General features: G+C 38.2%; 1 protein-coding gene across 2 annotated transcripts; it reads right to left on the bottom strand.

The window, feature by feature from the left end:
* Nucleotides 1–42: 42 nt before the first annotated feature.
* On the bottom strand, nt 43–20,722 carry TIMMDC1 (translocase of inner mitochondrial membrane domain containing 1). Of its 2 annotated transcripts, XM_008708209.2 has the most exons (9): nt 20,572–20,722; nt 20,264–20,471; nt 17,722–17,887; nt 16,377–16,465; nt 15,800–15,867; nt 7,056–7,134; nt 3,164–3,274; nt 2,362–2,420; nt 341–494 (listed from the first exon to the last, which is right to left on the bottom strand). In XM_008708209.2, exons 2-8 carry the CDS (start codon nt 20,455–20,457, stop codon nt 2,390–2,392), a joined length of 738 nt encoding a protein of 245 aa, XP_008706431.2. In that variant the 5' UTR covers nt 20,458–20,471; nt 20,572–20,722; the 3' UTR covers nt 341–494; nt 2,362–2,389. The 2 variants fall into 2 exon arrangements, with proteins under 2 accessions (XP_008706430.2, XP_008706431.2); XM_008708208.2 differs by lacking the exon at nt 2,362–2,420 and having other exon boundaries at nt 43–494.
* Between the last annotated feature and the right edge of the window lie 3,012 nt (nt 20,723–23,734).

Genomic DNA, 23,734 nt, shown 5'->3' with positions numbered 1-23,734 from the left:
TAAAGGGCTGCAAGAATAAACATATAACCTACAGAATTCAACTCCAATCTTGGGAATGTTTTAATTTACTGTTGTAAAATCCAGGGAAAAGAATTATGTACTGATTGATCAGTACAGATTGTCAAATATACAGATCAATCAGGAAAGATTTAAGTGTGTAATTAAATTTAAGGATAAGTAAAGTGAGCATACACTAGCCCAATTCTTGGTTTAAAAAAAGATAAAAGCAAGTCACTGCCACTAGAGATGCTAGCGTTTATATCCGACCAAGAAGCCTACCCATTGGCATCCAATGGACATAGATCCCTTCGATTCACCAATGAATTTTAAGTCCAGAACATTTTCAGTCTTTGTCTTGTTTATTTGTTGATGAAGGGTTTCTAGGAAGACTTAGCAGTGCTTCAATTTTCTCAACATCATCTTTGGATCGATTTTTCTTTAAGCTACTTTCGATTTCTTCAGGGAGGAGATCAGTAAATTGTAGTCTGGCCTTGCTGTAATAAAAGAATGAAAAGAACATATCATGTACTACTCTGTTTCTTAGTTCCTAGAGAGATTTAAAAAATATATATATAGCATTTATCCATTCTCCCTGTGCCTTATGAGCAAACATTGCTCCTTGCACTTCAAAAGCAATGACTTTCTTCGCTCTCCTGACCTGTTCCACTCATGGGCCGACTACGGTTCTCACATCACCAAAATGGACACTGCTGTGGCAGCAGCTCTGATCCCTCAGATATTCTAGAGTTCCTGCAGGGGTATCGTGCAGGAACCAAAGCACCCCGAGCTCAAGTGTGAGCCTTGCAAACTGGCTGTCCTCTTGCCCTCAGGGCTGGGGGGGGGGGGGGATGTGAGCCCCCGTCACTCCATTAACTCTCTGTTGCCAGACCTTATAGGAACTGCAGAAAGGCTATGAGAATGGTAAATTCAACATGGAAAAGTCAGATGGGACAACACTATAGATGTATATTTACAAAGAGTTAAAATCCAATTTCCAAATAACAGATCAGTTCTTTTTCTAAATCTAGTATTCGTGTCTTTCTTTTTTTAAGTGATTATCAAGGTCATCCATGACTTTTTTCTCAACTCTTCATAACCAGGTTTGACCATTTCTTCTTCCATATCTCTTTAGCCAGTTTTCTACATTTTCGACTCACTAAGGCAATTTTTTATACCCTCACTCTGACTTCCCTGTAGTTACTCTGAAGCAATGAAACAGGTATTTAGTAAGTTCTTAATTATGTATTAAATTAGCTCCTCAAGAATATCACATATATATCATAGACATAAATATCCTAAAAATTTTTCACCCTATTTCCTTCTGAAGTATCTTTCATTACTATAATTCAAGTTATTGTTTTTAGCCATTCTTGAGATTTTCCATCTCTAAATAACTGATCAACTTCTCTACTTATTTTTCTAGTTTCCTTTTTTTATTGGGATACAATTATTATCTGTTCGTATTTTTCCAAATGTTAATTCTTCTGCAACTTTCTGTATCAAATTCAAATACCAATATACTTTCCTTACCTTTCCAATTCCTTTCTCAAAGCTTTCTTTTCTTAAAAAAAAAAAAAAAGTTTCTTATGACACCTAAAGAACTAGAAATAAGCTAATACTTTCATGCTTTTAATTCTCCACATCACATTTTATGCTGGCATTTAGAATTTTAAGTCCTTTATCCTAGAACTTAGATAATTACATATCCCTCCTACCCGCTTACTCTGGAGAAGAGGAGTGAATGAAACAAACATATATTGAGCATTGTGGTGTGATTCTGCCCTCCGAATGGCTAAGAAAACAGAGGGCTTGAAATTAAGTAAAATATCCAAGGTCAGAAAATTAATCAATAGCCTAGCTGGGATTTAAGGTTTGTTTTCAAGGCTTCATTGGCTGCAAAATCAATGCTTTTTCTCCTTTTTCTCCAGTCCCTAAAAACTGATCTACAGATATTAAGAATTTCCATGTGTGCATGTGTGTTTAGCACAAATGGAAGTTTCAAGTAAAAACATGGGGGAAAAAAAAGACTGTTTATTCAACTATGAAAACAGCAGCAGCTTTCACCAGTGCGCAGGTTCAGCCATGAGAATCCTTTGTACCAGGAGCACTAGCTAGCAGCCTGTTACGGTGATCTTACAAAGAATCAGCACAAAGTCCACTCTCAGTCTCATAACTGGATCCCAAGGAATGACTAGATGCCACAGGTCAAAACTTTCCTCCTCCTCAGTGGCATCCAGTCCATGAACAGTCACTAAAACTACCTAATTCATGTGCATCCACAACAAGAAGTGGAATTTTTGAATGCAGAGACCTAACACGCTCTGTACTGTTCATAGATGCATGTGTAACCGGGGATACAACCTTTTAAATGACGCCACGTGAAACTCACTCATTGCTGTCCATTTCCTTTAGGTAATTTCCTATGCAGTCAAGAATACAGAAAAAGAAAAAAAATATGCAACCAAGTGAGGTTTACAATATCTTAACTTTAAAGAAATGTATCTAAAGAATGACCCTCATCAGATTAAAAATAAAATTAGGGGCGCCTGGGTAGCGCAGTCGTTAAAGCGTCTGCCTTCGGCTCAGGGCGTGATCCTGGCGGTCCGGGATCGAGTCCCACATCAGGCTCCTCCGCTGGGAGCCTGCTTCTTCCTCTCCCACTCCCCCTGCTGTGTTCCCTCTCTCGCTGGCTGTCTCTCTGTCACATAAATAAATAAAATCTAAAAAAAAAAAAAAAAATAAAATAAAATAAAAAAAAAAAAAATAAAAATAAAATTAGTGTCTTTCTTTTAACCATTCCTTCATTAAAAAGATTAAAAAACCAGGTAGGGTACAAGTTGAAGAAAATGAAACTCTTGAGATTCATTCTTTCCTTCTTTTTTTCTTTCTTTCTTTCTATCTATCTATCTATTTATTTATTTATTTAAGTAATATTTATTTATTTATTTATTTAAGTAATTTCTATTTATTTATTTAAGTAATTTCTATACCCAACATGGGACCTGAACTCACAACCCTGAGATCAAGAGTGCTCCACTGACTAAGCCAGCCAGGTGCCCCAGAAACTCATCTTTGAGTTGAGGGACGGTTTAGAGGACCTGGGTTAAGAGAACACCACGATGGCTAAGAAAGTCGGATGCCCACATCTTCACATGCTCCTTACCTCTCTTGGAGTTTCAGCTCGTGGAGTGCTTTGCGATCCTTCTGTGTTCTCTCTTGTACAGTCTCACCATAGAAATTCTGAAATGCCATCAACAGACTTCCTACAGGAGTGCTGAGGGGGAAGCAGCGAGAAAGCTTAGGACAAAGGAGCCATTAGACCACACACCATGTGAGGACCTGCTAAGGCATGAGCAACACCGACTGAGCCACCGGTTCCCCGACAGGTACAGGAACTCTGACAAAGTGTCCTTGTCGAATGAAGAAAAAATTAAGGCAATTTCCTTCCTAGTCTTCTAAACACTACAGAAAAACAATCACTGCAACTTCCTAAAATTAGCTGGTATAAAAACAACAGGTCTATAAATTGCCTCTGTTTTATCATGAATGATAAACTGGGAAAATATATATTTATGACCAGTTCTAGTAAGTAGATTTATACCGAGATTTCTCAGAAGTGAAATTAATACCAGGAATGGTACCAAACCCTGTACGGGGCAGGAACTGTAGGGCATCTTTGGTTGGAGGAAGGATACTACTAGCTTCTGGAGGTGGAACCACCAAAACATCCTCAAATTCAAAAGTCTGGCACAACAGTCTCACCCATAATGTCAATAGTTACCAATCGAGAAACTGATTTAGATAGCAATTATTACAGTAACGGAAGAGGGTTTGGTTCTTGTGTTCTCAAAGAGGAATTTTTGACTTTGATATAACTTAAATTTCCTCTGACTACAACGTAAGTAAGCTCATTCAAAAAATTATTTTTGCTAAATGGAAATGTCCGTTGACAAATGGATAAAGAAAATGTGGTAGGGGGGCGCCTGGGTGGCGCAGCGGTTAAGTCTCTGCCGTTGGCTCAGGGCGTGATTCCGGCATGATGGGATCGAATCCCGCATCAGGCTCCTCCGTTGTGAGCCTGCGTCTTCCTCTCTCACTCCCCCTGCTTGTGTTCCCTCTCTCGCTGGCTGTCTCTATCTCTGTCAAATAAATAAATAAAGTCTTAAAAAAAAAAAAAAAAAAAGAAAAAGAAAACGTGGTATATACAATGGAGCACTGTGCAGCCTTTAAGAAGGTCCTGTCACATGCTACAACATGGATTGACCTTCAGGATATTATGTTAAGTGAAATATGCCAGTTATAAAAGGACAAATATTATATGATTCCATTACTATGAAGTATCTAAAGTAGTCAAAGTCATAGAAACAAAGTGGAAAGGTAGTTGCCAAAGGCTGGGGAACAGGGGGAGGGGAGAATTAATGTTTAATAGGTAAAGAGTTTTCAGTTCTAGAGATCTTTTGTACAACAATGGGAATATACCTAACACTACTAAACTGTACACTTAAAAATGGTTAAGATGATAAAAATCTGTTATGTGTTTTTAATGACAAAGAAAAAGAAATTACTTTTGCTTCTAATTTCAATAATTCTCCCCTTCAAACTAAGCTGGTATATTAACAACATAACAAGGGGCGCCTGGCTGGCTCAGTCAGTAGAGAATGTGACTCTTGATCTTGGGGTCCTGAGTTCAAGCCCCACGTTGGGGGTAGAGTTTGCTAAAAAACAAACAAAAAAACACAATATAATAAAAATTACGTCAGCAATGGATTATGACATGCTGAATTTTTAAAAAGAATTTTAAAAAAGAATGAATAAATCTATAGTGTTACTTCCATTTAAAAAGGGGATAGAAAAAGGGAGGGCACAGGTGGAGGGAAAGGGAGAACTCTTCTATTTAGGTGAATGCCAACTAATAAAAACAGAAGAAAAGATAAAACTAACAAATCATTGTGCAACCATCTTTGTAATAACTGATTACAGCAACAATTATAATAGATCATTAAAACCACAAGAAACAAAATAGCTGGAGAACAGGCTATTCAATCTTATCCTACAGATTATTTATTTTATTTTTTTATTTTTTAAAAGATTTTATTTATTTATTTGACAGAGAGAGAGGCAGCGAGAGAGGGAACACAAGCAGGGGGAGTGGGAGAGGAAGAAGCAGGCTTCCCGATGAGCAGGGAGCCCGATGCGGGGCTCGACCCCAGAACGCTGGGATCATGACCTGAGCCGAAGGCAGACGCTTAACGACTGAGCCACCCAGGTGCCCCCACAGATTATTTATTAATCACAATGGGAAAAAGATACCCTTACAGTGGAGAAATTTAGTAGATACCAAATGTGGTAGGCAGAATTCTAAAATGGTGCCCCAAATTGTCCTGTCCTAATCCCTCAACTATAAATATATTATAGTGATTATGTTACATGGCAAAATTTTACAGATGTAATTAAGGTCAGTAACCAGCTGAATTTGAGTCAATCAAAAAGTAAATTATATGAGAAGAATTCAACATGCTGGTTGCTGGTTTGAACATGAAGGGGTCACTGTGAGAAGGAATGGGGATGCCTCTAGGAACAGTGGTGCCTGGCTGACAACCAGCCAAGGAACACGGACTTCAGCCCTACAGCCGCAAGGATCCTGTCCACAACCCGAATGGTTCAGGAACAGATTCTTCCCCAGAGCCTCCAATTAGAGCCCACCTGACCAACACTTTGGTTTTGGCCTTGTAAAACCCTGAACAGATAGAGCCCATCTGAGCCTACTCAGATCTCTGACCCACAGAACTGTGATATAATAAATGGGTAGTGTTTCAAGTTGCTAAAGTTTGTGGTAATCTGTCACATAGCAATAGAAAACTACTGTGAATAATTAAAATTGACATCACTTATAATAGGTGATACAATGTGGCTCTTGATGTGATACACTGAGGAGGAAACAACTTCACCTATATTGTACTCCTGATGAAAACATTTAACCTAAATCTAATCCTGAGGGGATAAGCAAAAGAAATTGAGAAATTTTCTGGGGGAAAAAAGGCAGTGGAACTGTTCTAGTTTAAAGGAATCAAGGGGCGCCTGGGTGGCGCAGTCGGCTAAGGGCTGGATTCTTGGTTTCTGCTCAGGTTGTGATCTCAGGGTCCTGTGATTGAGCCCCGCGTCAGGCTCTGTGCTCAGTACAGAGTCCGCTTCATATTTGCTCTTCTCTCCCTCTGCCCCTCCTGCTTGTGTGCACTCTCTGTCTAATAAATAAATCTTTTTTTTAAAAAATAAAGGAATCAAAACCATAAAAATGATATACAATTGGATCCTGGGTTTAAAGAAATATGTATATATGGTATTATAATAATTGAAAAATTTGGAATATGTCCCTATTTTAGCTATATTGAATCAATGCTAAATTATTTATTGTGATGATTACACTGTGATATCATTGGCAAATGTTCGTCATTTCATCCTGGGAGATACATGCTGATGTATTCAGAGGTAAGGAATTATAAGGTCTCAAAAGATTTAACCAGAAAGAAAAAAGAGAAAGAAAAAGAACTGTACACACATTCCACACATATACAGAGAGATATAAAATGAATATGGCAACATGTTAACAACTGGTGAATGTAAGTGAAGAATATATGGGTGTCCAATGTACTAAGTCATTCAACTTTTCTATAGGTTCAAAATGTTTCAAAGTAAAAAGCTGAAGAAGAAAATGTTTTAAATTTAATAAACTAAACAAAACCCAAACAAAAAAATTTTTAATAGAATGTGCTTGTTAATAGTTTCTCACTCTTTTTTTCCTGCTCCTTGTTCAAACTACAAATAGTTACAGGTGTTAGTGATACCTAAACAGTTTTCACTCAGTGATAACTGGAAGTAAAATCAACCAGTGGGGTAGAACTAGAATTTGACAGTCAAAGCCACTGCCAATACAAGACTAAAGACCATTTATAGGCTTTAAGATTCAAATGTGTTCTTTAGAAGTGAATGCGATTTTTAACAGGTAAGGCATTAATGAAAGTTGTGTTAATTTAGAATGAAACTGTGTTAACACTTACCCCAGCAAGGCTCCGATGATGCCACCAGCCACCAGACCATGCAGGCCCAAGTTTATTCTAAAAAGACCTCCTGTGACAGCTATTTTAGAACAAACAAACAAAAAAAACCCCAATATTAAATTATCTTTAAGCACTAGAATCTATTTTTAAAATTTTCCTTCTATAAAAATGACATAACCCCCTAAGTAAGTTTTCTGAACCCAACATTAATATACCACCACAATCTCTTCCACACTGCAGGTTCAAAAGAAAACATTCCTTTCACAAACCTACTTTCTCCATCTGTTCTAGGGTCCAATCTCTTCTCATTCTGCTTCATTTTTGCCCACCTCCTCTTAAAAATCTGTAATTTCTTCACTTCCACCTCTTCCATTTCTTCCTTCTTCAAGAAAAGCTTCCCCCAAATAAACAAAACCCCCTGCAGTTCATACCTTTGCCCCCAGCCTCACCCTTTTCTGTACTGCTACACTCCTCAGCCAGGCCTGCAACTGGGCATTTGGCCTACAGTGCCATCTGGTGGTCAGTGCACAGATCCTATTTCCTTCCCACTGGAACGGTGTATCTACAATGTCATCCATTTTCCTCCCTCACAAGGTACAACACTAATGCCATCGCAGGTAGTAACTTTTTTTTTTTTTAATTGAGATTTATTTGTCTTATTTTAGTACTATTTATCATTCTTAATTTTCTAAGTTTTAAAAGTAACAAGAACAAAAATGATCTTTAATTCTATAACCAGAGGTAGTATAATACATTTGGTCTTTTTTTTTTTCCAAGATTTTATTTATCTATTTGACAGAGAGAGAGACAGCCAGCGAGAGAAGGAACACAAGCAGGCAGAGTGGGAGAGGAAGAAGCAGGTTCCTAGTGGAGAAGCCTGATGTGGGGCTCAATCCCAGAACGCTGGGATCATGCCCTGAGCCGAAGGCAGATGCTTAATGACTGCACCACCCAGGTGCCCCCATTTGGTCTTTTTTTTCCTCTAGTCTTCTCTTCCAAACAAAGCATTTTAAAAAAATAAGATTAAAAAAAAAAACAAAACCTATTAGAATAGCCAAAATCTAGAACACTGACAACACTAAATGTTGGCAAGGATGTGGAGCAAAAGAAACTCTCATTCATTGCTGGTTAGAACCAAAATGGTATAGCCACTCTTGAAGACAGTCTGACACTTTCTTACCATATGATCCAGCAATCGTGCTCCTTGGTATTTACCCAAAGGAGCTGCAAATTTATGTTCACACCAAAACCTGCACACAGACATTTACATATAGCAGCTCTGTTCATAACTGTCAATACCTGGAAGCAAACAAGATGTCCTTCAGTAGGTAATGCATAAACTGGTATATTCAGACAAAGCACTAAAAAGAAATGGGCTATCAACTAATGAAAAGACACTGGAGGAAACGTGAATGCATATTATTAAGTGAAAAAAGTTAATCTGAAAAAGATATATAACATTCTAGAAAAGGCAAAACTATGGGAACAGTAAAAACAAAACAAAACAAAAAACCAGTGGTTATCAGAGGTTGGTAGACAGGATGCATAGGTAGAGCAGATTTTTAGGGCAATGAAAATGCTCTTTATGATACCACAATGATGGATACATGTCATCATATATTTGTCCAAACCCATAGAATGTACACCAAGAGTGAACCCTAAAGGAAACTATGGACTTTGGGTGATGATAAATCAATGTAAGTTCTTCAATTTAACTAATATTCTCTGGTGTGAAATGTTGATAGTTGGGGAGGCTCCATGTAAGTGGGGGAGGGAGTATATGCAAAATCTTTGTATCTTCTGTCCAATTTTACTGTGAACCTAAAACTATATTAAGGGGGGGGGGAGTAATGAGGCTTATAAGCTGTCAGCAGCCAAACACCAAAAATGGAGTCGGACTCTATTACACTTATAACTATGTTTTCTATGAATAAAAATAGTTTACTTCTTTTTTTTTTTATTCTTGGTACTTTTTCTTTTTCTTACCTGAATGCACTGGTTAAAGTCTCCAGTACAATGCTGAATACGACTGTATTCATCCCAAGTACCTGAATTACAAGTGTATATATCTGTGCCATGTTCTCAGTCTTAGGGCAAAGTCATTCAGTCTTTCACCATTAAATATGATGTTTGCTGCAGGCTTTTTCATAGATGACCTTCATTGGGTTAAAATTCCTTTTTATTTCTAGTTTGTTGAAAGTTTTTATCATGAATGTTGGATTTTTATCAAATGCTTTTTCTAAGCTAACCTTAAATTACTTGGATAAATTCACTTGGTCATGATATAATAATCCTTGTTTGTTGCTGGATTTGGTTTACTAGTATTTTGTTAAGGATTTTTTGTGTATATACTTTTTTTTTTTTTTTTTTAAGTAATCTCTACACCCAAATGGGGCTTGAACCCACAACCCTGAGATAAGAGCTACATGCTCTACCAACTGAGCCAGCCAGGTACCCCTGTGTGTATACTCTTGAGGGACAGTGATCTGTAATTTTCTTTGTTGTTTTCATCTGGCTTTGGTATCAGGGTAATACTAGTCTAACAGAAGGAGTCTGAAAGTGTTCCTTCTTCTATTTTCTGGAAGAGTTTGTGAAAGAAATTTCCCAAATAGCCATTGAAGCCATCTGGTCGTGGGCTTTTATGAAAAAAATTTAAGTAATTTAGTTTATTAACTTACTATGGGGCTATCCCAATTTTCTATTTCTTCTTGAGTAAATCTTGATAATTTGTGTCTTTTGTTTTTTCTTCTTGGTCAGTCTTGCTAAAGGTTGTCTATTTTGTTATCTTTAAAAAAAAAAAAACCAACTTTCGGTTCCATCAATTTTCTCTTTTTCTTTCAATTTCACTGAGTTTTGCTCTAATTCTATTATTTCCTTCTGTCTACTTTGGGTTTATTTTGCTCCTCATTTTCTATTTTTAAAGGTGGAAGCTTAGATTGTTCATTTGAGATCTTTCTTCTTTTATAATGTAGGTGTTTATAAATTTCCCACTAAATACTAATTTGGGTGAATCTTAGCAATTTTGACATGTGCTTTCATTTTCATTCAACTCCAAATACTTCTAATTTACCTTCTGATTCCTTGTGGTCTATGGGTTATTTATAAATATGTTGTTTAATTTCCAAATATTTGTGGATCCCCCATTTTTTTCAGTTTAATTCCGCTGAGGTCAGAAAACATACTTTGTATGATTTCAATACTTCTAAATTTATTGAGACTTGTCTTGTGGCCTTATATATGGTCTAGCCTGAAGAATATCCCATGTGCACTTGAAAAGAATGTGTATTCTGCTGTTGTTGGGTCGAGTGTTCTATAGATGTTAGGTCATACAGGTTGATAGTGTTGTTCAAGTATTCTATACCCCTGTTGGTATTTCCTCTAGTTGTTCTATACATTATTAAAAGTGGCATATTAACATATAGTTGGATCTTTTTTTAATAGAGTCAGACAATCTGCCTATTGACTGCAGTGTTTAATCCACTCATATTTAATGTTATTACTGATACAGCTGGATTTAGGCCTGCCATCTTATTGTTTTCTATATATCTATTTAATTCCTTTTTGACCTTATTACTATTACTACTTTAAAAAGTTACTCTCTTATTACCTGCTTTACGCATTACCCTATGCATCTTAATTTATCACACAATCTACTTCAGATCAGTACCAATTTTATTCCAGTAAGATATACAAAGACTGTTCCAATACAGCTCCACTCCTCTCCCATCTTCATGCTATTGTCGCTTATGTTATATATACATGTTAAAACACAGCAATACAATATTACTATTATTTTATGCAATCATATGTATTTTAAAGAAGGGAAAAAGTTAAGAAAGAAAAAACAATAGGTTTATGATGTCTTTTATATTAACCTACATATTTACCATTTCTAGTACTTTTCATTTCTTCCTGTCAAGTTACTATTTGGTATCATCTCCTTGCCCCAACATACTTCCATTCCTTCCCTCTCATTTGTGCTATTAATGCCATATATAGCTTTAAACATGCTATATGTCTAACACTTCAATTTTATTATTTTATGTATTATCTTTTATTATTATGTATTGTCTTTTAGAGCAGTTAAGAGAAAATAAATATTTATACAACCTTTAATAATTACTTATATCGTTACCAATGCTTTTTAATGTAGATTCAGGTTACCATCTGGTATTACTTCCTTTTGGCCTGAAGTACTTCTATAGTATTTTGTAAGGCAGATCTGCTAGCAACAAATTTTCTTTCTTTGCTTATCTGCCAATGTCTTTATTTTTGCCTTCAATTTTGAAGAATGGTTTCCTAGATAGAGAATTCTTGGTTGGCAACTTATTCTTTTCAGGCTTTTGAATTTCATTCTACTGCCCTCTGGCTTCCATCATTCTAATGAGCAATCGGCTGTTAATCTTATTGGAGTGTTCCTTGGTTGTTGTTTTTTTTTTTTCTTGCTTTTAAGATTTCTTTCTTTCAATAGTATAACTATTATGTGTCTAGGTGTGCATCTCTTCATGTTTATTCTTCTTAGAGCTTGTTGAGCCTCTTTGATGTACGGGTTAATGTTTTTCATCAAATTTGGGAAGTTTGTAGCCTTATTTCTTAAAATACTTTTTTCTGGCCCTTTCTCTCTTTTCTCTCCATCTAGCATTCCCATCACACACCTGTTGGTACTTCTGATGGGGTCCCATAAATTGCTGAGGCTCAGTTCACTTCTCATTTTAAAAATTCTGTCCTTCATGGGCACCTGGGTGGCTCAGTTGGTTAAGCATCTGCCTTTGGCTCAGGTCATGATCTCGGGGTCCTAGGATCGAGTCCTGCATTGGGCTCCCTGGTCAGCAGGGAGTCTGCTTCTCCCTCTCCCTCTGCCCCTACCCCCCACTCATGTGCTCACTCTCTCTTTCAAATAAAATCTTTTTAAAAAACATTCTGTCCTTCATAAGAAACAATCTATATTGATGCATCTTCAGGTTCACCAATTCTTTTCTGCTATTTCAAATATGGTGTTGAGCTCCTCCTCTCCACTGAACTTTTAATTTCTATTGTATTTATCAACTCCAGACTTTTCATTTGATTCTTTTTTATAATTCTTTTTTATAATTTATAATTTCAGTTGATTCTTCTTTATGATTTTTTAATAATTCTTTTTTATAATCGTATAACTTTATAATAATTTTTTTATAATTCATAATTTTTATAACCGTAAAAAATTTTTGTAAAAAAATATTGACATTCTCTACTTGATAAGTCACTGTCATCATACTCTTATTTCTTTAAAAACAGTATGAAGCCTTTTGTCTACTATGTTCAAGAGATGGGTCCTGTCAGAGACATTCCTAATGACTGCTTTTTTTAATTCCGTTTTTGCATGTCTTATGATTTTTTTGTTGTTGTTGAAAATGGCACATTTTAGGTAATAAATTACAGCATTTCTGGAATTAGCACATCCTCCACAGGGTCATGGCTATAATTCTTTGTTTATGTAGCAACTTGCCTGGACCAGTTCTGTGGAGTCTTTTTCCTGCAGACTACAGCCACTAATGTCTTTGCTTAATTTTTATCTTGATGCCTGGCTTCCTAGGCATCACACTGGCTTAAGCAGTCAGCCAATGATTCATCAGAGGTTATGCTTAAACATCTCAAGCCAGTAAGGCTTCCATCCTTTGCCAATTTAGCTGTAGCTGAAGAATGCATTCAAAGTTCAGAAAGTTTATGTCTTTTCTGGCTTTTTCTTTTGGTGTTCAGAATTAACCCTCACAATTAACCAAAGATAAGAAGCTTGCTAGAACGCTTACCAGTCTCTCCTGAATGTGTGTGAATACTTAGACATGTGTGCAACTTACCAGAGTTCTAGGAATAAGTAGGATCTTATTAAAGCCCTCTTTGGCTGTCTTCTCTAGATATCCCTATTAAGATCCCTCCTCCTCTGCCAGTCTATTCCTTACCCCATAGTATCAAAACCTCAGGTTAGCTGTGCAATATTATCCTTCCCTGTTGTAATTATTTTCAGCAATACCCCTTGGCTTGGAATTTTCTGATCTCTGCTCCAAATAAAGTCAGCCACCCTAAGCAGCAGAAAGTTGGTCTTCCAGCCTGTCCTTGTGAAACTTCTGCATCATGGAGCTGTGGGTTAGGGGGCAGGAGCAGCCCTAGGCTGAAACACCACAGACTCTCCGTGTTCTTACTGAGACTCAATAGAAATTCTTGGATAAATGCTTACTGATTTGTTGGGTCAACTTCCAGCATCTTTAAATGGTTGGTTTAATAATTCTGTCTAATTCTGTTGTTGCTTTTCGTGGAGAGGATTTGCCAAGCTCCTCACTCAGCCATTTCAGATGTCAAATACACATTTATAAATGTCCAGATGATTGCCAAATAATAATAATGAGAGGAGACATCCTTGACCTGATTCTGACTTCAGGAGAAACTACTTTATGTTACACCATTAAGTTCAATGTTGGTTGCCGGTTTGAGATAAAAACTTATATTGTATCAGATGCATTTTTCTATTTTTATTATTTTTACCAATGTTTTAAAAGATTTTATTTATTTATTTGTCAGAGAGAGAGCGAGCACAAGCAGGGGGATTAGCAGGCAAAGGGAGAAGCAGGCTCCTCGTGAGCAAGAAGCCTGATGTGGGACTATTTTTACTAATTTTTACACTCAATTTACATTCAAGGAACATTTATTCTACTCTACTATGCGTCAAAGAGTTGTGATATAAAAGGCAAAGACTTTCTCTGATATCAGGTAAGTTATCTAGTAGAGAAGCAAAACAAGTTAACATAGGTTATAAGTGCTTCAATTGAAGTTTTTATAGTAAATTACGGGAACAAGGGAGAAGACACCTAAAAAGAACCAAAGATAAGAAAATAGGGGCTAGGAAGGATCTCTAGAGAACATGAAGCTGACAGATGAGCTGAACCTTGAAAGACAGGTCTAGTAAGAGCTGAACAAAATTGTCTGTGGGATGGGGAAGACAGATTCAAGAAGAGGAACCAATACATGTAAAGCAAGATTACGTTGGGTTTGGGAAATTAGAGTAGACTCATAAGGGTGGAGCAAGAGCGGTATATGGGGGCCAGATGAAGGATCAACATTAAAATGATGGGAAACTATGGAAGAACCTCAAGCAAAAAAGTATTACAATCATATTCATATTTCAAAAAAGGCAACACTGGATGTGGAGCACACCAAGACTAGAAACAGGGAAGACTGGATAGCAGCAGTGGGAAGAAAGAGATGCTGAGAGTCCATATATATATTAAAGGAATATAACTGATAGGACTAGAACTTTGGAAAGAGGGGGATAAAGGACAGAACTATATCATTGCTTGGCTTTGTTGCTGTTGTCATTGTTTTTAATTTAATAGGATAGATGATAAAGAACATAACAGCAGGAACAAGTGTAGAAGCAGGAGGAGGAAAACAGAGTTTGGTTTGGATATAGGCATTTGAGCCTACAGAATACCCATGGAAAAATGGCTGCAAGTTAAAAAAAAGGGCAAATTCCAGCTGCTCCAATGCTATTAATGATATTTCTAGTTTTGCATATTAAAATGCTTCCATTAAATTGCTAAGTTCAAATTATGTGTATGTGTATTTGCCTACGTGTGTATATACATATACACAGAGAAACAGAGCATGCACCCAAAACAGAGCACAAGTGATAAAACAAATAGGTTAAAATGTTAACAGTTGAGGGGCGCCTGGGTGGCGCAGTCGTTAAGCGTCTGCCTTCGGCTCAGGGCGTGATCCTGGCGTTATGGGATCGAGCCCCACATCAGGCTCCTCCGCTATGAGCCTGCTTCTTCCTCTCCCACTCCCCCTGCTTGTGTTCCCTCTCTCGCTGGCTGTCTCTACCTCTGTCGAATAAATAAATAAAATCTTAAAAAAAAAAAAATGTTAACAGTTGAGTCTCTGTATATAAAAGCTACATGGTGTTCCTTGTATTACTTTTATTTTAAAATTTTTAAAACTCTTTGTAAGCTTGAAATTATTTCCAAATTAAACATTTTTTAAATGTTATGTACATTATATGGATGTTTTTGTATGTGAGAGAATGTACTTGAGTTAGTGAGTGCTTGAGTGTATATGGCACTTCATTTACATTTCTGGAAATAATATTTCAATACTATTTTTAATGTTCATTTTAAGAGGTCACACTTAACAGAGGCACAGAGCTTTAAAATAAAATGCAAGCTCTTATCATGAAAAATCTGGTCCCTTTCTACTTCACTTCACCAATCTTATCTCAAGCCACTCTTCCCCTCACTCACCATGTTCCAGTCATATTATCCTGCTTTTGAGGAACTTTTCTTGCCTTAGAGCCTTCACCCTCAATGTTCCCTCTGCCTAGGCTACTCTTTTTTTTTTTTTTTTTTAAACAAGGCTTACTTCTTCCCACTTTTCAGGTATCAGCTTCAATACCACCTCCTCATAAAAGCCTTCTCTGATCACCCTGACCATCTCATTGCCTCAGCTATTTGCTACTTTCTAGCACAGCAACCTTTTTTTCCCCAACCACGTTAGATGGTAAAACTGCATGAAAGCAAAGACTTTTCCTGTTTTGTTCACCAAGTACACCAAGGGCCAAGCACAATGCTTTTCATATATTTTGCATGAATATTGAATGAGATGTGATGAGAAGCCAACCAAAGAATTCAGTAGCTCTGATTTATATGTCCTGAAATATTTTCCAGACCATATCTGAGAAGACTGAAAAATATAAAGAGTTAACAAAAATGTCTTACCTCCTGCAATGACAAAATGGCTTAGGGCATTTTTATTTCTGTACACATTTAGACCAGTGTTGACTGTGCTGGGAAGAGGGGGGGAAGGAAGAAAACACAAAATTTAAAGCATAGCCCCCTTACTTTCTTGACCACAATTTTCACTAAAATGATAGGTTATTAGTTTAGAAGTGCCTACTATGTCAATTCCTGGTCTTAGTCTAGGCCCTGTCAATGTGCTCCAGACTACTAACATGCCTATGGGTTTTCTAGGTGGGCCTGCTTCTGCTGAAGAATGAACCAAAGAACAGTCAAATTTCTGGAAGAAATATTCACTTAGAAAAAGAAATGTAAAGAAGAGTTTTGCAGAATTTCTTTTACTTAGAAACCCTGTATCTATTTGGATAATAGTTAGTAGACTTCCACCCATGGATGCAAAACTACATTTGGACCCAACTTTTACACAGATAAAAGTTCTTGAGGAAAAAGGTATTATGAACCACTTTCATGTGGGTATTTAGTTTTTAAAAATCTCACTCAAAAGATGTGCTCCTATAAGAATAGCAAGACCCTTTGTCACAATTCAGAGAGAACTTACTTGAATATAGTCACAAACACTGCAGTCCTCCAACTCCAGCGCCAGCCGTACCTGATGAAGCCTCGTGTGGCAGCACGATGTGCAGATTGCTAAAGTTAATGAAAAGGCTGTGAGGTTCCAAAACAACTTGATACCTTCTTTATTCTGAAACTACAGCAGAGGGACGTTGGCTATGCATTAGGCAGGGACACCTCAACAGAAACACCATGCAATCCTAGAAATACCATTGTTTAAGTAGTGAAGCTAAAGCAAACGTCCCACATGCATCCTGCTCTATGCGAGATGGAAAAGGAACTAAGAATTGCCAGTGTCAACCAAGTAATCTATCAATGAGGCATAAACTGAGATCTATAAGGCAAATGTCATGGCAGATATACAGTTAGTGGTAGACACGCTTTTTATTTCAAGAAATCTTGGGGAAAAGAACAATTGTTCTTTTTTATTTTATTGTTCTAATCTGGAAAATTATATTGTGGTTATATAAGAGAATGTCTTTGTTTTCAGGGAAATTATGCTGAAGTATTCATCATGACTATACCTTACTCTCTAGCAGTCACAAAAAATAATAGTATGCACTAGTAAATGTGGTAAAATGTTAACATCTGGAGAATTTGGGTGAAAGGTATATAGGAATTCTTTTTTTTTTTTTTTTTTTTTAGATATTTATTTATTTATTTATTTATTTATTTGAGAGAGAGGGATGGAGTGCATGAGAGGGAGCAGGGTCAGAAGGAGAAGCAGAATCCCCACAGAGGAGGAAGCCCGATGTGGGACTCGATCCTGGGAGTCCAGGATCATGACGTGAGTTAAAGGCAGTAGCTTAACCAACTGAGCCACCCAGGCGCCCCTATAGGAATTCTTTGTACTACTTTTGTAACTTGTCTTTAAGTTTGACATAATTTCAAAAAAAACCCAAAGCAACTCTCGGAGCTGTAACTTCCTCGCTTATACAACAGAACTGATATACAGATCTAACAAATGAGTTAGCACTCTATAAACTGTAGTTATAAATGGTAATTATTGTTTTAATGTAAACTAGTATCCTCCATAGAGGCTCTGTGAATGGGGTTAATATGCCACAGCTAACCTTGATGATTTAGCTAGGGATTAGAAATATATTTCAGAAAGTAGAGCCATGGTGGTAATCCCTCTGAAGATAAGAAACGTGGTCTGATAAGCCATGCATATGCATTTAGCACTAGGACTTCCATTGTTATTAAGTATAGACTTTGTTTCTTTAGTCTGACATCCTAAACCCTCCCAACCCTCCTACCTGAGTAACTAAGGTTAAAGTGAATTGCTAAACTGCTGTGCCCTCAAATACGTTCAGAATATCAGTACTTACCACGGCATCAAACCGGTTATGATAAATTTCTGCTTGGCTCTGCTCAACATACTGCTGTTTAGCATGAATAAAAGCTGGTATTCCCCCATATGCCCAGCCAATGATGCCTGCTGAAATTGCCGCCTTATATATATTCTCAAGTTCCTTTGAAGTTCTCTGTTGTTCACTAAGACATCAGAAAGACAATGTTGTTTGGGATTAGTTTGTGGATACCACTCTCTGAAATTATGTTGAAAATTATCCCAATACTAACATCACCACATTTTTCATTATGGGCAGAATCTTCTGATAAATTAAATAGCACAGTAACATTACAAGTACCTCAAATCTCAGCCAAAATTAATCTATGCTGTTAGAAATTAGGCAATTGTTGATTACTCTTGGAAAGATAGTGACTAGAAGGGGCACAAGGGGAGCTTCTGAAATGCTGTTAACAGTCTCTTGGTGTTGGTTACACAGCTATGTTTAGTTTGTGAAAATTCATTGATCGATATACTTATGTATATTTTTCTAGATGCATAATATATTCCAACAAAGTTTTTTTTCTAAGGTGCTTTAATTTGATGACTATTACAACTCAACCACATCTCTGGAAGCAGGAAGAATTTGTAAGCTGGATGCACAAAGATCAGTATTTCCCTTTTTGAATTTTTTAATAAGAATTTTATTTATTTATTTATTTATTTATTTATTTATTTAAGAGAGTGCGTGAGCACGAGTGGAGGAAGGAGGAGGTGGGTGAAGAATCTCAAGCAGATGCTCTGCTAGATGTGGAGCCTGACCCAGGGGCTTGCTCCCAGAACCCTGAGATCATGACCTGAGCCAAAATCAAGTCGGACACTTAACTGACTGAGCCACCCAGGTGCTTCGTCAGTAACATTTCTGAAATCAGAATCAATGAGTCTTTACAGTTCCTATATCTACAAAAGAAATCTAAATATAATTTCTTAGAAAACTCTAATTCTTATACTTATGTCAATAGGAAAAACTCCTATAATTTGAACCCTGTATTTATCTTTTACAGTGAATAAGATCAAAACCATTTACCTAAAAACTCAGAAGAGAAAATGTGAAAGAGCTTAAAACTTAGTAAGCCAGATGTATACGCTTTGCCTCCTTTTTGTTCTCCGAAAAATTCCATGACATGGGTGATATTTATCTCCATTTTACCGATATGGAAATAGAGGCTCTAAGAAGTACTATGGTTGGCCCAAACCGCTAATGAAAAGTGAAGAAACAGCACAGTGGTGGAAAGGACCTCAACTACAAATGGCAACAGGGTTGTGGTTCTGGTTCTGTCACTCACTGTTAAGTGACCTGCAGCCAGATCACAATCTCTATAAACCTTAGTTTCCTCAACTACGATGGAGGGGAGCATGGAAATTACACTACGTTACCTTCAAATTTATTTCAGCTCCAACATTCTGTGACTTATAAAGCTGGTCAAAATAACCCTCTTCTGTTATATACTATATAGGATCTTTCATAAGTATCTCAAATTAACTATTGGAAGGACCAATGAGAAAGGATGCTTCATTATCTTTAAAATAAAGATGAGGGGCGCCTGGGTGGCTCAGTGGGCTAAGCATGTGCCTTTGACTCAGGTCATGATTAGTGTCCTGGGATGAAGGCCCACGCTGGGCTCCCTGCTCAGTGGGGAGTCGGTTTCTCCCTCTCCTTCTGCCCCTCCCCCTGGCTCATGCTCTCTCAAATAAATTAATAAAATCTTTTTTAAAAAGATGATGCAATCTCACGAAAGCAATTAAATACAATTCTGCCAACAACCTCACAATCTCAGCAACATCATAAAGCTTCAAAGTTAATTTAACCACTGGATAACAGTGTAGTATGGTAACATACTTCATGAAAGGGCAAATTTTTCACCAGTAACTTATAAATGAATAAACGATGAAATGAATGAATGAATGAAATATCCTGAGTTTTTCATTCAAGTTAATTCAATCTGAAGGATTATCCTTTATTCTGAAATAAATTTATCTGTTAATCCAGCTAAAATCTTGTTTCATAAAATGATGAGATAATATTTGCTACTATTTTTTATATTTCCTTATTTGACAGAATACAAAATTTTACAGGTCTCTCTGCCATCTCTTCAACCTTCATTTTTTGAAGAGGAGCGGAGGTTATGGTCACAACATATGTTTGGGATAAAGCGAAATACGAAAAAGAATACTGGAGCGGAATCCTACAGATGTGGATTCCAGGTTCAATTCTGACACTAATTAGCTCGGTCCAATTCTTCTAATTTGTAAAACCAGGGGATTACACTAAAACTACATTCCCTAAATATCCCTAAGAGCTGGAACATGTAATGAGTTTCACCCTTACCACCTGAAATCTGTCCTGTCAATCAACACAACTACCAGGGGCAATGTCAGGATACAAGCTTGGGATACAAATAATAGAACGCCAAATCTTGTTTAAAAATAAGCCACATCCAGGGGGTCCTTCACCCCAAGATGACCCAGGTTTTGGGACAGCTCTTCGCAGTCCCCTCCCCACAGACCCTCGGCACTTTTACTCTTTGACAAACAGGTCCCGGAGGCGGTCCCATCCGGATTCCGAGTAATCGGGCTTTGGGACGTAAGAAGACAGCTTCTGGTTCTCTACGAGAGCCTCCGAATCGGCGGCGACAGCTCCTGCAGCAAAGACCCGAGGGAAAGGACTCAACGGCTTGCAGAGGAAGCTCTGTGGCGACGGCGGCCGCACCTCCATGGCCCTCTCCGAACCTGTGGACAGACACACGCTTGGGTTCTCAGGGCTCCAAAGCCTCCCGGAGACGCCGTGGAAGGACAGTAAGGATAATTGCAGTAATGAGTGGGTGAGTACCCGTGCACTAGGCCCCAGCTAATCTGCTTCCAGACTCGCCGCCGCAGCTCTGCACATCTTCGTCCTCCGTGCGGGTCCTCACTTTGGAGGACCTTGGATACACGAGACAGGAAGTCCCACCCTCACCGGGGCAAAGGCTAATGGGCGGGGCGACGGCGGAGCCCTTGTCAAAACACTTCCGGTTGGAGGCGGGAAGAACCCCAGCTGTGTCAGGCCCACCCCCGGAAGCGAGTTGACAGCGAGTAGCCACCATCAGCACAGTGCGGCTCCGCGTCCCGCCCGGTTTTTCTGGGTCTCTCTCGGCCTCCTGTGCCACACAAACCGGGCCTTGGGCAGGTTCCGGGCGGCCAGACGTTGTCACAGGCTGAAGTAGTTGAGCGTATTTAAAACTCCGGAAATTACAACCACATGAAAAAGAAAATTCAGTCTTCAATACAAGTGGAGTGGGAGAGGGAAAGACAATTCGCACAAATAAAAGCCCAACCTACCTGTCACCGACGTGCAGAAGCCTCCCGGGCTGGGCGGAGTCCACTCATACTCTTCAGTTCTGGTTTCTGGAAAGAACCGTTGCATTGAAGATGGGTCTTGGTACCAGATAGACCGAGATTTCCAGAACGATTTTTTGAAGATTCAGCTTTGGGCGGTTCTTCACTAGATGGGTTTTACCCCCTTTAGTTGATAAGCCTACTGTTTCTCAAAAGGCAGGACAATTTCTGGAATTTCTATCAGGTGTTTTTCTTTGATATTCCAGCAATAACTTCCCTTCAGTACAGCCTCTGCTAACATATGCTTCGAGGTATAGTTTTTATTAAAATGCACGCATTTAAAATATTCCCGAACTGGTTTGTGTGATTTCATTTTACTGGCAGCCAAACATAGTCCCTTATTTTTTGCCAATCCCTACCCCTCCTTTATTCCTTTTTAGATGTAATTCAAAATTGCTACACGCCTTAGTAGAATACAGCAAATAGAATTTTGGAATTTGATAAGGCCCAGAGGAGTGACTGACTACAGGGACTACCTTAATTAGTGACAGTCATCTAGGAGACAGGATTTGATTAACTCCCATCATAGCACTTACCACATTGCATCACAACTTCCTATTTGCTGCTATGTCTCAGTAGACGAATTCTGAGTTCAGAGACCAGGTATATTCATCTCTGTGTGTCCAGGACCTAGCATTGTGTCTGGCATGTAGGTTGTTGAATGAAAAATTCAGATCCCCTTACTCCTGGCTTTGACTCCAGGTTGCTGCTTATCCCATATAGATAGGGGTGGGCACCACGATAAAGTTCCAAGGCCAGAAAGTCCAAGAGAATGGCTGTGGAGTCTGCAGTCTACATGTAGAAAAAGTTAAATGCTTGCGATGATTCCAGAATCATTCTAGGATGAGGGAGGACTTGAAATTGTGGAGCAGGGATGTTGGGCAGTTGCTACTTGAGTCATCTATATACAACTCAAATGTCCTCAGGACTTGCTACCCTGTAGATACAAATGATGTCTTATTAACAGGCAAATTTCACTAACTCCACAGCTGCCTTCTCTGCTTCTTTGGCTAACTTTGGGAGCTTCATTTGTAAGGTTCCCTTTGCCATCCAGTAGTACCTCAAGTAGTCCCCAGACCTTTGGTGACTGCTCACTGTTGCTGCTATTCCCTCTCAGCTCCTCAGACTCTACCTTCTGTCACACTCCTCCAAGTCCCCAGGTCTTACTTTTTCTTACCACTAGGGAAACACTCTCCTTACTCTGTGATCTGACCTTTTCAAGGGGTCTCAGAAAAATGCCAACCCACAAGGTGTTATGAGATTTGCTTGGACCATTCTGTTTAAATAAAGCTCTCTACTTCCCAGCACGTGCCTTTGCCACCAGAGTAAAGGCATCGGGGAAGGATTTCAGTACAGTCACCTCCCTACCTGGAACCATCATTCTGCTACCCTCAGCCCTTGTTGCTGAGTTCTGCTCATAGAACTCAATTACTTCTTCCTCCATCGTGAACTTTCTCTCAGGAGTCGAAAGTTTCCCTTTCCCTGCTAGATTCACTAGATACTGCCCTTGCTACATATATTACAGTTTTGTCTTATATATGACATAAACTGTTTTCATAGGTAGAAAGAATGCATTTTTAGAACTCTCAAGGTCCACTTCGTTTACTCATCCCACAAAGCTTAACCCAAATTTTACCTCCATGAAGATTCCCACCTGCATTAGATGAAAATTTCTTCCTCCTTGAACTCCAAATTCACATTGTCTATATGAGTAATTGGCCTTATGATTAAGGCCTCATGTCAACTTAATCACCTTCAACCTATAATGCTTCTCATACTGATTTACTTTATCGTCTCAACTACAGAGCCCCTTGAGGCTAGGGAGCCTGTTGTAAACAATTTCTTATCTCCCACTGTTTGTGCACGGTAGATGCTCAAGAAGTACTTGATAAATACTAAATGATTTGTAGTTATATCCCTCTGCTTTACTCCCAGCACCTTATCTCTGGATGTAGTAGGATTATCTTAAGTGATGGCATATTCAGATGCATGTGAAGATGGATTTTTGTGTACTTTTGTGTGTTCTTGTTTGTAGTCAGCGTAGGGGTCAAGGGTAGAGAACTATCCTCTTTGGAGCTGAACCAAAAGAGCCCATTAAATTTTTTTCTCTTGGGAATCTCAGGCTGAGAGACAGAGCCTGACAGTCTCTGGAACTGCCCACAGTAGCACTCGAGAGCAGTCCAAAATTCTTGTTGAGGTTCCTGGAATTGCCCTACTTTCTATTCCTCTAACTGCTAGAAAATTTTTTTAGATTCTTCAAGATGCTCTCATATGCTTCTAATAAGTTCTTTTGCTTAAACTAGCTAGAAGTTTCTGTTCTTGTCAACTAGGAGAACCTGACTACCAGAGTAAAATATGGTGGGACACTGACGTCACACAGAGGATATTCTCCAGATAAAGAAAGGAAAAGCATTACTTGTGTTACCCATGTATCCCACTTCATTCAAATAAACTATACTTTTCTTTCTTTCTAAGGAAAGTATGGCCTTCAGGAGGAAAGGTAAGCGTGGGAACTAGCTAGTGTTTTTGTTCGGTTTTGTTTTTAAAGATTTTATTTATTCATTTATTTGAGAGAGAGTGTGTGTGAGTGCTGGGGGTGCTTAGGAACAGGGAGAGGC

This window comes from Ursus maritimus, unplaced genomic scaffold, assembly GCF_017311325.1.
Source record: "Ursus maritimus isolate PB19 unplaced genomic scaffold, ASM1731132v1 scaffold_4, whole genome shotgun sequence".
Taxonomy (NCBI): Eukaryota; Metazoa; Chordata; class Mammalia; order Carnivora; family Ursidae; genus Ursus; species Ursus maritimus.
This window is presented reverse-complemented; position numbering and strand designations above follow the sequence as displayed.